General features: G+C 37.8%; 1 protein-coding gene across 5 annotated transcripts in view; it reads right to left on the bottom strand.

Moving 5' to 3' along the window:
- Positions 1-1,578: 1,578 nt before the first annotated feature.
- Positions 1,579-18,713, bottom strand: part of BCLAF3 (BCLAF1 and THRAP3 family member 3) — a 30,647-nt gene continuing 13,512 nt past the window's right edge. For 3 of the 5 annotated variants that reach the window (XM_051794871.1, XM_051794869.1, XM_051794870.1), the window contains exons 6-13: positions 17,515-17,693; positions 16,743-16,857; positions 16,485-16,548; positions 15,560-15,678; positions 13,618-13,732; positions 8,725-8,820; positions 4,190-4,345; positions 2,452-4,052 (exon numbers count right to left, since the gene is read on the bottom strand). In XM_051794871.1, the coding sequence (XP_051650831.1) occupies positions 3,996-4,052; positions 4,190-4,345; positions 8,725-8,820; positions 13,618-13,732; positions 15,560-15,678; positions 16,485-16,548; positions 16,743-16,857; positions 17,515-17,693 (901 nt within the window). In that variant the 3' untranslated portion in view covers positions 2,452-3,995. The other 2 variants (XM_051794873.1, XM_051794872.1) reach the window with 2 other exon arrangements.

The raw sequence follows: 18,713 nt of genomic DNA, 5'->3' as shown, positions 1-18,713 counted from the left end.
GGGGCGGGGGGGAATCAAAGTAAGCAAACATGTCAAAAAAACCCCCCAAACTTCTTTGTAGTATGTTGGTCACAGTTATAGAAATAAAGCAGAAAGCTAAACTGTTAAAGTACAAAACAAATTAGAGTTACCTAGTCATGCATAGATAAAATAAGAAAGCACAAAATCAGAGGAGTCAGTCACATGTTTAAAACTGGTTAAAGCAGCATTAACTGACTGAAGTCTGACTACTTCAGCATTACTTCCAAGCAGTGTTAGCAAAACTGCCATGTCAGAAGTTTCTTCATGTATCCACTTTTCCCATTTGCTCAACAATGAGTTCACTTCCAGGCTTTAGTAAGAACACTGCAGGAAGCTTACAGACACAGTAGTATCCTGTTGAATAAGACAATACAACTTCAGTAGTTCGTCCTTTATCATATATGGTTTCACTTCTTACGTCTTTCACAGTGCACATTCAAAAGTTGTGTGAAAGGCTTGTTGGCTTGAGGGTAAACCTGCCCTCATTTGTGGGGCCTGTGCAGTGCTCCCTTACCAGCAGACTCATCAGAACTGCAGCTACTCCACATTTGCTTTGGGTTGACTCACTTAACCTGTTGTTTCAATTCCTTATTTTCATCTCCCAGTAACTCTACATGGGATGATTCTGCCAGATTCATCACTGACAGCGTAAGTAAAATACCACTTTCTTATCTGCAGAAAGTTGCCTGCCTCTATCCGGCCACAAAATTTCTTTCCTTTCACTTCCCATTTTGTGTATGCATGTGAGGTTACTGAAAAACTAATTAAATCATTAATGATTGTTATTTAAACTGAAGATCTGTATTTTAGAAACAAACCATCTGTTACTGTTGAATGACCATAGCATCAATGAATGTTGCACACTTCCTGCCTTATTCCCCATGAACGCTAAGCAGTGCACCCCATGAACTGAAGATCTTACATGACACCATTTTAGCTGTTCTGAGCCATAACCACATTTTCAAATAGTCCCTCTACTGAAGAAATTGTGGAAAAAACCATTACAAAAAAAAGCATGCAGAAATCACATCCTGACTTTCCACCCAAAAAACAAGTTTCCTTTCCCCTGAACATACCCCTAACCCATTATTTGAATTCTGATCTACTAGCCACAACAGAGACTAGCCTGCATTCTATATAGCTAACACACCTTTGAAATTATGGAAATACATTAGCCTGCATGTATTATGGATATTGTGAACAACTTCCTTCTTAAGAACATCTCTTAAAACTACGTTTTATGAGTCTTTAACTTACCATCAGCAAAAAGTCCAAACAAACCTGTAATACAGACACACAACCCTACCACAGCTTATGCATTAAGGCAAAGGCTATAAACAGGAAACAGATACAATATTGTTTATAGCTGCTTATGAAACAGGTCTGGCTATTTGAGTTTTGTGCTCAGCCCAACAATATTGCAGTAAGGTAAACTTCAGAGAATCACTGGCAAAATTACAAGCTATCTGCATTTAAAGCAGTTTCAATTATGAACAGCTTTGCTAGAAGACATGCTTTCAAAAACTTACATTTTTTGTTTTTCTTGAAATTAAATACTTCAGGCCCCAATTTCAGAATCCAGGAAATCACCAAATCATTTATAACAAAAAAAGATTAGAGAAATGTGGCTCGGTCAAGAATCTCATACACCAAAATATAATGAGACAGAATAATTTTGAGTACAGACCAACTAACCCTCTAACAAACCCAAGCATGCTTTCAGTGCAGTTATAAGCTACTGCTACATAACTTTACATACCTGCCCGTTCCCATTCATTTTAATCAAATGCCAAAAGTTGTCCCAACATTCTAACAATTTACAAATGTACATACATATCAGAAACCCAAGTATATTATTAAACTAAAGTAATACAAAATACTGTTTTATGGAAATGGCTGAACAGAGGTGTAAAATCTATTGCACAACCTAAAAGGTCATTACTTGGAAAATCCTGAGCTAATGTGCTATTACCAAACAATTCAGGCACTTTTTTTTTTCCTTTTTATTATTACATAAGCAATAAACTTTCAACGTATAAACTTCTGGGTATAACAACTCAAGTTCCATCTGTAACAACATGCTGAGAGAGAAAGTATTTAATAAATAAGACTCCCTTCAACGACTTCCTTACTTGAGACTGGTATGCCAAAGGAACTAAAAGGTACACACCATGATGTTTCAGTTGAATACTGTACTTTAAAAGCAATTATTAAAACTGTAAAAAAGTTCTGCAGCATTCAAAATAAAGTTATTTTTTAATCACGAAAGTTACAGCGTTAGTTCCTTTATCCTATTTTAAGTCTTGACAAAGTTGTCAAAAAACGAACAGATGCTCCCTTTGCTGTGTTATCTGTTTCAACTTCAGGATCACAGTTCAGTTCAGGTTTCTGTTGCAATATTTAGATTTCCCTACATAGAGAAAAAAAATAATTACTCCTGATTCGTAACAGCAGAAAAACCCTCTCAACTTTCATAAGTACTGTATTATGGTCTGTAACATGTAAGATTCTTTCAATTATGGATTGAAACAGCACAATTGTAAAGACTGTACCCTAAAGGATGCACAAGTATTATTATTTCCAATGAAGTAAAGTGAAATAAAGATGTTCAGGCCACTTTAACAAATCTTGACAAGTTTAATTGTTACAACAGGCAAAATGCTAGAGTTTGAGGAACAGTTTTGGTTTTTAAGAATTAGCCAACCAGCAACCATTATGCTGTTAAGAAAATGGTTGTCATACTTATTCTTCAGCATTTATTTTACTTAAACATACTCAAATTCATCAGGCCCAATAAAGAAAAAAAAAATCAAAATTTAGAACTCATTATAATTCTGTGATTCAAATCATAATATCTAGTAGCCAGATTGTGTTAAGCATGTGTTATAGGTTCCAGACAAGAACCTTAATAGCCAATTATAGAAGAACACTGGAAATTACCGGAGAAAGCTCACTACAATAAAATTATAACACTTCTATACCCATTTTACAAAGTCATAATTTTTTTTGGGGGGGGGGTGGTGTAATCTTTCTATATCTATTTTCGACTAATTCCAATTCAATTTAACCTTCAGAGATAATACTTGTCAGGGCCCATGCAAATATAAGAGGCATTTTCCAGTATACTTCAGTAATAAGTGACCCATTTACCTTGTCCCAAGTGCCTGGTTTCTTTCTGTTTTGTTTTTTATTCTGTGTGTTTAACATTTTTGGGGGGTTTTCCCTCCCACACTGGGCTGTCAATTTGAGGTTTTTTGAAAACAGCTGTAAGAACCTGTGCTCTAAGGTGCCTCTGTACTCTAAGAGCTGAACTCTAATCCAACTACAAATTCTTATGTATGCAAGTGTATTTACTTGTAGTTGTATGGACACAGAATTACAAAACAAGAATTCACACAAGAACACAGAACTGCAAGGGGCTGTGTGGGTCATCTAATCCAACTCTCTGATGTCACCAGTAACTTCATACTACTTTGATCATATTTGTTCAATTCTAACACAGGATTTAGAATGTTTTAACTACTGATCCTCATAAAAGCTGTAACATTTTATATGGTTCACAAGTTCTTCTGCAGTTCAACATTATTGTTGTCGCATACACACTGAAAATCAAAGCATCATAAACCAGATATGCCTATTCCAGTTCAGGCTTATCAAACCATTTTACAGAGACATTATATAGTGTAGGATGTTTTATTCAGAGCAGCACACCGGTGCATACTTTAAAGCACATGATTAATTTAAGGTAACATAACAAAGAGGGGAAGCACACAGATGTATTAAAAAATTAATACCCTTCACTTCGATTTAAAACCATAGCTTAAGAGGACAGAGTATTTTTTTTCACAGAAGGCCACTTTCTTGTCCTGTCAGTAGGAAGAGAAATCAACTGAGTTCAAGAAAAGAATACTGAAACAGGGGCAACCACAGAATCTCAGAGGCCACCTCTGATTTGCAGTTACCCGAAGCAAGTTTCAGCAAGTTTCCATAGAATAAACATGGAAGAAACAGGAGTACACAATCAAGGTTGCCTGTAAAGTACAAAGAGTCAATATTCCAGAAAATTCTATCAAAGTTATTCCATGAGGATTTAAAAATTGAAATGGATCTTATGAATATGCATATTTTATAAATGGCTTAGTAAAAAAAATAAATTAATCCAACTTACCTTTTCTTTCCTCAAAAATCCATCTCTGAATTTATTAGTGGTAAATCCCCTTACACCAACAGAACGTAACCGCTGGTACTTAGCCTGAATATATAAACCCTTCTGTACTAAGCCTGATTTATAATGGGATTGCAAACGGCCATCTGCAGAGTTGCTCTGGGGGAAGGGAGGAAAAAAAATGTGCAAAATGAGGGCACCAAAACTCAGAAGTTCATTTTACAGTTATACACATGTAAAACTTACAGCACCCAGTGACAGAAGCGTGCATTTGGAAGTGCACACCCTGTTCCTTTACTTCCATTTATTATTCCTCAGACCATTAGCTACCACTTGGCTTGAAGACCTACTGCATTACTGTTTAAAACATCTAAATTATCTTCCTCTTAGGAAAAAAGCAAATGTATTGTACAGCCTTTAAACATTTTTTTTTTTCAATCTTTAAGGAGAGGCACACTCCATCAACAAAAAACTTTCAGACAACACCTCATTGCCACAAACAAATTCAGTGATGCCAAGTTTGCAGTGGGCACAGGTGTCGCAGAAGTCAGTATATATGCTTTTCATATAGTTTAAGGTCTTTACAGTCTGAATGTACATACATACATTGCTCTATGCCTTTGATACCCCCAGACTGGAATACTGTAAACTAACCTAGCATGAGACTAGGAGCGGAGGCCATAGAGACAGCAGAAGACTTAACAATGAATGGCATTATAAATACACAAAGAGAAGCAAGATCAACACTGACCACAGCAGCTAAAGCTAGAAAAAGATTTTTATTACTAAGCACTCAGACATCCAACAAAATAGGTGGTAAAAATCTTTAGAGTAAGAAAAACTGTCATAATTTCTCATAGTTTTGCAGTACTGCCATTTTAAGTTTTCCAGCACAGTCCTGACATAAAGCATTCATGTATACTTTGATCTTTTAAATTTAGTTTCTCCACCCCATCCAAATTTAAACCAACAATGGCTTTTCAGCTAAAATCAGAGGAAACCTCTTGACCATATAAAGTCTTGTCTTTTTACAAACACCTTTGAAGGGTAGGAGAAAAAATATATCACAGAAATAGCCCTTCTTGAGCATGACATAATTACTTTGGCAAAACTGGTCTCCTTTTGAGAGAGTAAGGATCACTTCAAGAAAAATCACATGCTCTGAAGTTGCAATAACTTTAGTACCAGTTTTTCCACTGCATTTTCCACTATGTGGCTGATGAGCAACTAAGAAAGGACTGTACATGTAAAGAACAGAAGTTTTGTTATTTCCCAAGTCACTTCACCCACCTACTTTGCAGGAGATAACTGAGAAGCTGGCCCCATCATTCCTCCAAGGTTACTCTGATGGAGGTCACTTGCAGAAGGCTATTAAATGCCAGTGCCTTTCCTGAAGAGTATCAAAGTGCAGGCATAAAAAATTTATGTGCACTTGGCTGTTTTAGGTGGGTATATGCCTACTCAGGGAAAACTGAAGGGCATTTTTAATGCTGGATTAATGCCCTGAACACAGTTAAAAGTTCCCTTTTTCCCCCATAGCTGCTATGGTTCTCTTTGACTTCAGAGGCTAGAAAGGGGGCCTTGGTGGTCTGCCACTGCACTTGTATGACAATAGGCAAAGGAGCAGAACAAGTAAGAGATGGGGAAAAGCTGCAAGAGATTGAAAATTCCATTACAGACAGCTTAGATGTTTCAACTCAAGTATCTACATGTTCCATAAGTGGGGAGGGAGGGGAATAGCAGTATTATTAATGTAGAACAGAATCTGCTGTAGACAAAGTTAACAGATGATATATATACAGGCACCTCAGGCACACATAGCTTAGAGCAAAACAAGGTAATCTAAAGTGTGTGGGATACATCAGTAACTTCTGGTCTAAAAATAAGAAAAAAAATCTGCCCAAGTAGCATTTAGTTTTACATAAAGACTGTTTTATAAATAATGCTAATGATAATTCCTATGAACAAATAGCCTGAGGCTCTAAAATAAGCTCCATGAGCAAATGGATACCACTGCATTGAGTCTGGCTAGGATGGAGTTAGTTTTCTTCACAGCAGCTTGCATGGTGCTGTGTTTTGTGTTTGTGACTAAAACTGCACTGGGAGCAAACCAGTGTTTTGGTTATTGCCCAGCAGTACCTGCACTGCACCAACACTTTCTCCTCTTCCCCCACTCTGCCCCTCAGCAAGTACACCAAGGAAGAAGCTGGGAAGGGACACAGCCAGGACAGCTGGCCCAAGCTGAGCACAGGGATGTCACATGCCATATGACCTCCTGTTGCCTCTCTGGCAACAGAAACTGAGGGAAGGTGGTTTTGGAGTAGGCAGCCATTGCTTGGGGACCAGCTGGGTATCAGTCACCTCCTGAGAGGTGGTGAGTGCCTTTGCATCACTTTTTTCTTCCTCTTTTCTTCACTTGTTGAACTGTCTTCGTCTCAACATGAGCTGTCTCACTTTTGTTCTCCACATTCTCTCTTGCATACTGCTGGGAGAGGAAGGGAGCTGAGGGGAGAGTGGGCAGCAGCTGTGTGGTGCTTAGTTGCTAGCAGGGGTGAACCCACCACAGCCATTAATACACTGCACTGTGTTTAAAAAGTGAAGGCAGTTTAGTTTTAAAGATCACTGTGCCCGTACTCAAAGCCTGGCTTAGTGATTCATTGCAAAGTGTCATTACAAAAAAGACCTTTTAAATTTTGTAAAACTTCTCCAGATCCTTTATATTCCAGATCCTTTATATTTTCCCAAGAAGTGGGAAAAGACCTTATGTTTTTTTAAAAAATACTCCAAGTAACCCCCATTTTCTGCTTACTAAGTTTAAATGCCCCCATTATATATTTATCAAGAAAAAATGGGGTGTGATTTTTTGGGAGGGGGTTGGGGTTGCAGAGAACAGAATTCTCTCCATGTGATTTTTTGGTGGGGTTTTGTTTGTATGTTGTGTTTTTTTTTTTTTTTAAATCAGCCAAGAAAGTCCTAAGTATAGAAGATAGTCAAATCACCTTAATTTCACCAACAGCATGAGAAGGAAAAGCCCCTTTACACAGGAGGAAATTAAATGTAAAAAAAAGTTGATGAAATTAAGTGAAATCAGCATTGCTGTTTCCATGGCAATGATAAAAGTGCTATACAAATATGCAAACTGCAATATGAGTGCATATGCTATTTTCCCTACAAATATCAAAACTCCATGGGACAGATCATTGGATACAACAATATTCGTATAATCTGTGAGATGACAACTTAAATGGACAGTTTCATGCTTGTCCAGTCTCCAGCAGAATTGAGGTAAATGAAGGGAGCATCCACACTGCCTCAGAGATCTGGCAGCCAGTGCTAAAGACACTTCCATCACCTGGAGGCTGACAACATGGAGGGAATGCTGATCAAAAGGCTATGATGTCCTTACTTATTAAAATAGTTATATCAGGCTGACACTTGCTAACTTCAGCTTGGAAAAAGACTTTTCTCCAGCAGAATAAAGACAGTCCTTTTTGCTAGTATTAGCTTAGCTATCTGAGATTGACTGGCAGTGCACATGTAAACAGCAGAGCCTAAAAGCATTTTTATCCAACAGTTCTTATGTTTAGCTGGGGGGGAGGGGAAGAAGGGGGAAAGGAGGAAATCAAAAAAACCCCCCACACAACACACACCAACACTCTCCCCTCCTTTCAAAGTTTCATCCAAAAATTACAGCTAATTAGCCATTAAAATTTTACTTCAACTTCACTATCTACAAAGCAGGAAAGATGACTACTCATTCTGTGTATTATTTTACTCCTGAAAACACACCTATTAAAAAAGTAGGAGTAATTTTAAGGTAGAAAATTAGTGTAAGTTGCTCTAGATTTGATTAATACTTCTCACATAAACAGCTCTAACTGGACCCATACATAGCATTTCACTGTTAGGAGAAAAGGAAGAAAGTGTTTTGTTTTTCTGCTGAACCCAGGATACACTTTGCAATCAAAAGGCATTAGAAAACTGTTGCACTACCCCAGAAAGTAGTTGCCCACCCCTTTAACATCTTAAGGCCCTGAGAATAAAACTTCACTTCCTTCAATCTTTTTTATGCACAGCTAGCAGTACGCAGGGTACTCACAAAAGATGAGTTCCCCAGAAATCCCTGTTTGAAAAGGTTAGTAATACAATTCTGAAAGTAATATAACTCATATCTCCCAGTCTTTGGAAATAGTCTGGGCTTCTGCCATGTGAAGGAAAGACAGTTGAGCAGCTTGGTTTTTTGGATAGATGAGCTTTCTAGTCACTGTCCAATTTCTACAGTTCTCCTTCTCAACTTTGCAGTTAACTTATTTATTTCAACTGCATGGACACAATACTGGACAACTCTGCTCAATCCACTGCCAGCCCTCTTACCTGCTAAAAGTTAAGCCTCCCATTGGAACAATGGAAACAATTCAGCTGTGATGACACTATGTTGCATGGCATTTAATATCTTCAAAAGTGTGTGTCCTGTTACTAAACTCAACAGGTTCAATCACCATTTTATATACAAACAACTGATAAAAGTTGATCTGTACCTTAAAATGCCTTCTGATGGGTCCTGCATTTTCAAGGTGTCCTCTAATTCGTCTGTGAGGGTAACTATCACTTGGTTTTGAAGAATAGTAAGAATTCTAGTAGAGAAACAGAGTTATAGGTTAAGGTTACTAAATTATTCAAGAGAAAAATAAAAAATGTTCAGGTCATCCTAACAAATATTGCAACATTTTCAGTCTTGTAGCATTTGACACAATGACACAGTTTAAAGGAACAGAGTACCAGGAGCAAGGGGCCTGCAGTGCAGGCTGGCTGAAGGGATGGCAGAGGCACACCCTGTTAGTGTGCACACCTCCACAGCAACCAAACAACTGTGTAGCATGTTACACTGGTACTTAGAAAATTCTACTTTTAACTCTATGTTTCAGGAGAGCATCTGAGGATTGCCTTGCCCACCACAGAAACACAGACAATTTCAAAAGCAAGTCACACAGACAATCGGTATTGAAATTGTTGTGTCAACACCCTGAACAGCTGCAGTCAAACAGCCATGGTTGCCTAAAACAGAGCACTCCAGCCACTGACCTACCTGTGCATTTTGGCCCTTTTCCAACTTTCCCTATGACAGCTACCTCTAGAAGATGTCATCCTCTTCCATCATTACATAGGATCATAAATATTTACAGAATCATTGGCATATACTGGCATGTACTACATTAAAGTCACCTAATACAGACAGAACAGACTTACTGATGAACCCTTATCAAATTTTTTTTTTGTTTATGTTCCATTCTTGAATAATCACAGACGCATTCCAACGCTGTTGAACTCCATTTTCTCAAAGGAAATTTTAACAGCTTCAAATATATTTTAAAAAGAACCTAAGAAGAGAATTGTCCTGAAATATTTAATATATTCTAACATCTAATAAGAAATGCAAATGCATATTTCGCTGTTCACGGAACTTTTTTTCACTAGTAAACTACCAAAACTCTCCAGGAACACTTGTTACTAATTGAAGGTGTGGTGTGTGTGTGTGTATATAAACATAATAGAATGGTGTCAGAATCCAAGTTAACTTTTAACCAGAATTTAAACTTTATTTTTTTTCTTTGCTGTTTTAGACTATATTATTATCTACAACTCAACTATTTAGCTTCTTACAGTGCTTTGACAAGAAGAGTTTCAGAGAACAAAAAAAGAGAGGAAGAAAGACTTTATGGAGCGAGTTCAAAGTAATCAAAGTGGCTTTTCTGAGAAAAAGGTATGGAAACTTAAAATTAAAGAGGAAAAACCATGTCAGGAAACTTGCAGCTCCCTTCTTATTCTAAGAATATGAAGACACTCCACAAAAATCAAATTAGTTTCTTCCACGTAACACAAGCTGGAAGCTCCCAGTTGAAGTACACTCTTCCTTAAAGCTGGGAATTCATCAAGATGAAAAAAAGTATTCAAGAAAATTCCCTGTTACAGTTAAAAATAAACCTCTAGGAATTAAAACAAAGCTTGCTTTAATTAACTGTGGATATAGCCTTTCCCATTCTCACCTTCCTCAAGACTAAAGTGCACTCATGGAAACACAAACATTAGAATAACTTGACACAAAGATATAGCAACCTACTTCTCAGAAACTTCCTAAACCAGAGGTTTTAAATTAAAAAAAAAAAAAAATTTGTTCTGATTTTCTACTTCCCTCTTTAGCTATCCTCCTTTTGTCAGTAGAGTACAAGGCTAGATGGACACTTGTTACAATAAAGGTTAGACAATGTCAAGGTTTGAGAACCCCAAAATCTAATTCCCTAGTCCAAAGCCCCTCCCACATCTCAACCCAGTGTGAGATGGTTTCCAGACACTACACGAGACTCAAATGGGGGAAAGGGAATATATTACAATGACTGTACAAAATAAATACTACAATACATTATGTACAATCTTAATTATCTCTACCATGACATAAGTATTTACAATGGATCAAATCTCTTCTCCCCTCCAAATAAAAGTCCAGGAGGGAAGAAAGAAATGTCTCTAAGGCAGCAGGTTCTCTGTCTCTCTCTTCCATGCAGCAGCTGGAACTGGATCTTTGCCAGTACACACGAGGGGGTATCCAAGCCCTCGTGGCCCATCGTCTAAAGTGAGGGTCTTCTCTTCCATGGGCTGTGTTTCCCAGGACAAGGGCGCTATCACCACGTCATATCACGAAGCGCAGGGGTCTTTGTGATGGTCCTTATCTTCAGGGGATTCAAGTCCCTTTGCAGAGCTCTGTGCTCTGTCTCAAGCAGTGGGGGGGCCAAGGTCACCCCCTCCGCATTCCTTCTCGGAACTCTTTAGCTCCTTTCTGCAGTGCTGTAGCACTTTAAGACTCTTTCAAGTAAGAGTCCATCATCATCCTCCTTTCTCGGAGGTCTCCAAGGAGTTTGGGGTTGTAGTTTCAGTTCTTACCCAAACTTTCTCTGTAGAACTCAGTTCTCTCTCTGCTGCCAGCTCTCTCTCTCGGCTCTCTCAGACAACTCTGTGTCTCCCTTGGCTGCATCTTCTGTTTGCTGCTTCTTCAGTTCTTATCTGTTGGCTCTTTGCCACTGTCCTCTGTCCGCTGCTGCCTCTGCTGCTGCTCTGTTTGCCCACTCACGGTGGAGAAAACTCCTTCAGCTTTCTAGCTACAGGCACTTAGCTCAGTTTAACACTGTTCCAAGTCCCTGCAGCCCCCCCCAGCTGGGGCTGGGGGGCCCAGCCCCCAGTGGGGCTGCTGCTGCTTCTCCTCATGGTTTTACAACACAGCTACTTCTTCTACAAGAACACAACTAACCTTCTCTTCCATTCTGCTTGTGATATGTTTATATTTTGCAGAAGTGCTCATTGGGTAAAACCTCAAAACTTCAAGGGTCACCACCCCCTGGGGTTTTACCATTTTATAACTTCAGGGGGAAAACTGTTTCCCCACCACCACAGACAGACAATTGTACCTTCAAGACATAACCAGCCTCTGCATGGCTAACCATGAAGAGTCATTCCATCTTTAGGATGCCTTGCATTTGTAATGGCCATGCTTACACAGCTACTGTTGTTCCAAAGGGAACAATTCCTTACTGCAGTGCAGGACTTCCTAAAGACTGCATGTTTGCAGTTCACTATTAAATAGAAAATGCAATCTTCCTGAATATTCAGCACATTTAACAATAATTTATTGTCTATTTGAAATTAACCTCCTTTTTATTGCAATACTGTTTTACTCTGGTGGGTTGATTTTGTTGGGATGCCACGTGCCCACCAAGCAAGTCTATCATTCCCCTCCTCAGCAGGGCAGGGAAGGAGAAAAAAACATTTTAAAAAACTCATGGGTCAAGAAGGCAGTTCAATAAAGCAAAATCAAAGTCTGCAAGCAGAAGCAAAGGGAAACAATAGATTTACTCTCTACTTCCCATCAGCAGGCAACAACCATCCACTTCCAAGGAAGCAGGGCTTCAGTACCCAACAGTGGTTGCTCCACAGGACAAATGTCATAATAATCAATTCCTCCCCATATATCCTTCCTTTCCCTGAGTTTGTATTGCTGAGCAGATGTCATATGGTCAGTTTGGGTCAGCTGTCCTGGTCTATGCCCACAAGATCTTGCCCACCCCCAGCCTAGTGGGTGAGGGGGGATGTGGGAGAGGTACTCTTGATGTTGTGGAGCACTGCCCACCAGTAACCAAAACTCTGCTGTGTTACCAACACCCTCCTGGTTACCAATGCAAACCACAGCACTGTGAGGGCTGCTGAGGGAAGAATTAACTCCATCTCAGTCAGACCCAATACAATTACTTAATGAGCAGTTACTACTTGTGTTGGGAAGCTTTAATCTTAGTCTGGAGTAAGTAATATTTTTTTTACCATTAAAATCTTGCATTCCCTTACACTGAAAGAGCCACTGTTGTATCTGCAAGACAGCTACATTCCAGAATTGATTACATAAAAGCTACTTTTGATGGATCTCAGAAAAGTTTCATGGGCTTCTAGAACCCTGTCCATAGGGTATTAGTTACAGTGTATAAAGAATGACAATTTCTGTTAATCTCCTCTTTATTTTGCAGCCATCAGAAAGAAAGAAAATGTTTTAGAATTATACTACACACATTAATAAAGTTTTTCTACTCTCACCAGTTCCCCAAGTTAGACAAGCACAAGCAATTGGAAATTACTACATTTATTTAGAAGGAATTTTCCAAACCAGACAAGTTTATTTCTACTGAACCTAACAGAACTGTCTTGACCATTTCAGTATTAAAGTACACCACGGAAAGATAGCCTAAGAAAGACTAATTGTCCAAAACTAGGTTTCATATATGCAATATCAACAAACATATGATATTCCATTCTTTAACATTCCATCATCAGGAACATTATTTCAGACACTTCTCATTATGTGATTTGCTCCTCATTTTTATTTAAAATAAGTGCTTTCCAGAACTTTTGTCATAATGAGGAGAAACACTGTTTCAGTAAGAATACCACCTTCACAAGATTCACACCTTCCCTTCCAACCACTGACAACTAGAATGCAGTAGAGTACTCTTTTTCTCAAGCTATTCAATATTACCTCAGATTACCTGCTCCATAACAAGGCTTTCTATTTTACTATGCAGATGTTACACCATTACGTGGAAGAAATGATACTAGATACATATTTCTTTTACAGAAAGTAGCAAAGTATTTTTAGCTCACTTGTATTAATTTCTGCTCCAACAAATACCTGAGGAAGTATTCTTGCACTAGGGCTGTGAAATTATGAGTATTTTTATTGTTGAGTGCAGATGGAAGATAATGAAGCCTCACTTGAAATTTAAAAGGGCAAGACAGAGATTGTTAAATTTACATCAGCACAGACAATTCAGCAAAAAAAAAAAAAATGAATTATACATCAACAGTGCAGAAACTACTATTTCTATATTTAGACTTACCAGATGAGGTCTCCCAATAAATTTCCTGAAAGCTGGCTTAATGAACCTCATAGGCTTTTGGAAGCCATCAAGTTGAGAGGTTTGTAACTTTGAAAGACTGCAGCTTTGCTGGTTCCTGATGCGTATGAGAGAGAGAGGGAAAGAGAAAGAACAGTAAACATGTTAAGCCATGGCACGTCAACACCCTGTATTTTAAATTAGCTTATTCTGGCAAGTGTATCACAAATGCCGAGTGGCAGTTTTTAAGTAATTTTTTTCCTAGGATATTCGACAAATTACTAGTCTAGGCTCAAATTTCATAGAATTATATAGCAATGTGCATTCTTTCATGCAATGACAAATTAGCAGAGGTGCTCTGCTTCCTGAAATTCTGGCTATGAAAGTCAGGTTTCCCCCGGCCCAGCCCTCTCGGCGGGTCACTGCTGCCCTCCACTGGTGGAAACGCTTTTTGCACTTCAGCATCTTCACACACTAAAGTTGTAAAGTTGTAGAGAACTTGCCATTTCATGACATCCCCAATACGACAGAAGCTCAGATAAATTGCTACATACTCGTTTCATCCTCAGCAAGCAGCTTATTCTGGATTTGAACTTTTGCTTGCTTGTTTTTATGGCACTTCGTTGTTCTGGTTTTTTTTCCTTTTTTACTGAGCATACTACTAGTACAGATGCATCTGTAAGTGTCTAAATAAAACATTTACCATGAAAAGTAACCCCAGAAGTCAAAACTCATATTTTATGAAACAAACAAAAAAAAAAATAGTTTACCTAGCTGGAAAATAAATTAATAAGGAAAAAATAGAGGCACACTGCACAAACTCATAGGCATCATCAGTATCTCACATGAACTGTTAAACCTCCTCAACCTCAGGAAAATCCTATGATGCCTTTACTGCCCTCAGCCTACATTACCCTGACAGTATAACCCTCCTCACATCAAACTCCAGAACAGCCACACTTAGTAGAGAAATGTGCACTGCTCACTTTGAGCACACAGACAAAAGATAAGCAGGACAGTAACCGTGGAAGTGGCAAAAAAAGAGAAGAAAAAAAAAAGCCTTCCCAGAAAACTAGGCCAAACATACACTAAAGATACAGCCCCAGGTATGTAAAAGGCTACATGAAAACAAGTCCAGGCATTTTTTTCCTTCACTTGCTAACCTTAACTTTTTTTGTCTAAAGAATCTCAAATACAAGAAATTACTTCTGCACCTTCGCAAGTCAGTTTTTCCAAATGTGTGTATTGCCATTAGTTGCCTATAGACTGCATTAAAAATTAACAAAGAGCAGCACATCTGCAAGTCATGACTACAGTGTGGATACATTTCATTATTGTGGCAATGCTTTAATCAACATTTCTGCTAACACAAGTCCCTTTCTCCAATCAAATATCACAATATCAGAAGTGGAACAGGATGACTGAGGTTAGCAAACACCTCTGGGGCAAACACCTTTAACAAAGCTGCTGGAGGCATTCATAGCAGTAAAATGCTATTCCAGAATTCCAACTGTTCAAATTCTCCAGGAATCAGAAAAATTCCAATTATTTGTTGATATTCCACATTCCACCAGGGCAACACAATAATGTATTCATCCTAGAATGCTTTTATGAAACTACAAAATACCAGGAGAATGTTGCTATATGGCACATCGAGGAGTTTAAAAATAGTTAACCATCTTTAATTTCCTCCCCTCTTCCCATTTAGTGCTACAGTTTGGGCTTGCTTTTCCTTTTTTCCTCAATGCAGTTTAACATCTTTCAAGGTAACACTTCATTACAGAGTAGTTTGCAATGTACATCTGTTGAATTTCAGTCCCACTCAAACTTTTTAAGGCCAAACTACAGAAAAGAATCACAAGTGTGAACATAACTGTGTAAGGGTTCAAAAATTAACACATAAGGGAACTATAGGCTTGAGCCAACAAAATTAGTTGCTAATTACCTTGGAGTTACACCATCTACATGAAAGACTCTCTCATCTTCATTCTTCAATCTCTCTTTTCTTCTCCTTTCTATATCATACCGTAGATCATTTGGATCTTCTAACACTCTTACAACGTTCTAGTTAAAAGGAAAGGTTGAAGCCAAGTTACCTGGTATGAACTAAAAACAGACCTGATTCTGTCCCTCAGGGGCAGCACCCTGTATGTAACTTTGTTAACACAGATCAACTGTCTGCACCTAGGATCCACATCAACCCAGGGATCCAAAGTCTAAAACACTAACAGCTAGTCCTAAACAATTACCCTTTCTTGTGCTATATATGCCTTTTTACAAGTTTCCAAGCAACAGTGAATGGAGCACTGGAATTCTGCATGGAGTTTCCAAGGCATAAACATTCACATAAATTTCGGTAAATCTTAAGAAGTTTTACTATCCTGAATTAAGCTGAATGTCCACACACTTGTACTACAGAAAAGAAAGACGAAGACAGAAAATCTTATGACCCCAGATGAAAGCATGGGATAAAACAGCATTCTAAGGAACTATGTGGATGTTGGGTCATTCTAACAGTAGAGTAGAAGAAACATTAAGGCTTTTTGTAATCTTAGAGGGAAAGCAAGAACCACATGTCAGTCACAGACTTAGTATTTACACTGTTTAAAATCAGACAGCAGTTCAAGCAGCAGGAATAGCCACACTCCAGCTACTCTGGAGAACACATCTGCATTTTACTCGTCAGTGAACACTGTGTACTTGCACCACTGTGACATATGTAAACATGCTCAGGTGTGCACTTTTCTCAAAACACTCAGAATTACTGGTGGTCTTCAAAGCATGTAAAAATTATGTACCAATAAAAATGTTGTTTACACATATAACATTTGAACTTACTGTTTGCCAAAAAAGTTAAGCTAGCAAGATACCTGGGGAGATTCAGGTGGCACAGCTCGTTTGTTCTGAAGTTCTGCTAGAGACATGTCAATTCTCCTGGAACACAAAAATATTACATAAAAAAATGCCATCACTATAAAAGTAAAAGTATCACTGACCAACTACAGAATGCTTTAAAGAATATGGGCAGGTGGGTTAGTCAGGGAATAGAAACACTTCACATTGTGTAAAGTCTGCTGAAGATTAATTACTTAATGTAAATAAATTAAGACAGAAAGTTCAATCATTACCTATGAATTTCTGGATCCAAATGTATTTTCACTTCATTTGTATTTGTACTCGGTTTATCCTGAATTTTTGAGAACCGTTCATGTAGAGTTATGTCAGAAGATGCAAAATAATTTGCTGTGAATAGATATTAAATACAAGAATGTTATTCGTTGTATTTTAAATGCACAGAGGGAAAATCTATCTTTTAAAAGATTAATTCTTAAGGATACCATGACAACTTTACTGAAATGAAATTTCAAACTATTTCCACTTTCAGTTTAACATTCACAAATTAAAGATCAGGCCAGCCCTACTTAGGCATTCTTCTTATTTAGTAAGATTAAACTCAATAGAAAGTTAACTAATCAGCAGCTCTATGATGGTACTACTCAAATTACTAGAATCTATAACATTCAACACTGAACACCATGCAGCAATCTGAACACTAATCTGAAAAATTAAAGAAACCACATATAACTAGAAAATTGTGGCTACAACAAAACTTCTTTTTTTTTCTTGTTTCCTAAATCAGCAGGTTACTCTCATGTACTAGTATAAAATCTTTTTGACCCTAACACTCTACAATAATGCCTCAGTTAAGGTCTGAGACCTTCTTACAGCCATTCTCCACCCAGCTACTTTAAATCCTCTACCTACATTTTCCTTACACAACAGAATGAAGCCAAAGGCAAATGCCTGAATTTACAAGGACATCACATCCAAACCATTAGATTTGTGTTTAATAGTCATATATACATAAACACATACATATATTCCAAATATTACAGCCACCTTTAACTTGATGAATAATTGTGATTATTTCCTGAGTAAATTCTTTTGATGGGTCCTTTTCGACATTTTGTGTTACAGATTCCATGTGCTCAAACACAGGATGAAAATTCTCATTTTTTCTGCCAACAGCAGCCAGATCATGGGATATCTGTCTCTCTGTAGTATGACTGGAAGCAGTCCTAGAACAAAAAGTTACAGTGAATTATTTTAAAGTAAATATCTACATCTGAAAACTTGAAATAGACAAGTAGAACAAAACAATCGATTAAGAAGTTCATTTTAGGAATAAATGAGATGAAACAGAAAAATCTCATTTTGTTCCTTTTTTTAATTAAAAAACTCATAAGGAAGAAAATTTCTTAATAAAATACTTCACTCTCAGGAATCTTTGTTTCTGTGAAGTACGAAGAACAAAATTTGTGAATTTTAAACTTAATTCAACTAGATTATCAAATATAGGCAAATGAAGATCTCGACATATTTCTTTAGTATAATTCTGGAAGGCAATTATGCCCATGTCTTTGTTTATAAGGAGCTCTAGGCAATTTTTCAAGAACGGTTTAGAGATAAAAAAAAATCTCACATCTTTGGGAACTGAATCAACACTTGAACCCAGTGAAACAGCAGCAAAACTGCTCCAGGAGCAGTGTGTGAATTTAAGAACATGTTTAGCATCTTTTTGTAAAGTTTTACTCATTCTAAATGAGTTTACACCCCAAATGGTTGCCCTGCTGCTTAAACATTATTTTGACAAGAAAGCCAACACTTCAAAAATCCTGCTGTTCTTGTTGCAAGGAAAATGTTTGTCATTCCAAAAGATATGCTGAGGACTCAGAGTCCATGTAAAAGCTTTTAGGATGAAGACTGTTAATTGTGCATTCTGCAAGGTGATTTTGTGCCTGCCCATCCTGTATAAGCAGCATATAAGACTAGAGTTCCATACAAAAATTGTATTGGAAATAGCCTCTAGCAGGTGCTAGAAATCATCTATCTGCCCCCAGTAAACTGGAAATAAATGCATGTAAGAGGGAATCCAAGCAACCTCAGTTGTAGATGATTTGAATTATCTACCTGCTCCCCAGTTTTATAAGAAACTATTCTTCTTGGCTCAGTCATTTCAAGTTGGGTGTCTCTTAAATGCCTAAAGTAGGCAGCATGAACATTCCCTTTCATCAGCTTCCGTAAATCTGGCGTTCTTA

The sequence above is a fragment of the Manacus candei genome, unplaced genomic scaffold (assembly GCF_025592945.1).
Source record: "Manacus candei isolate 608988 ecotype Guabito, Panama unplaced genomic scaffold, ASM2559294v1 h1tg000041l, whole genome shotgun sequence".
Taxonomy (NCBI): Eukaryota; Metazoa; Chordata; class Aves; order Passeriformes; family Pipridae; genus Manacus; species Manacus candei.
Note: the sequence above shows the minus strand (reverse complement) of the source record. Positions and strands in the feature narration are given on the sequence as shown.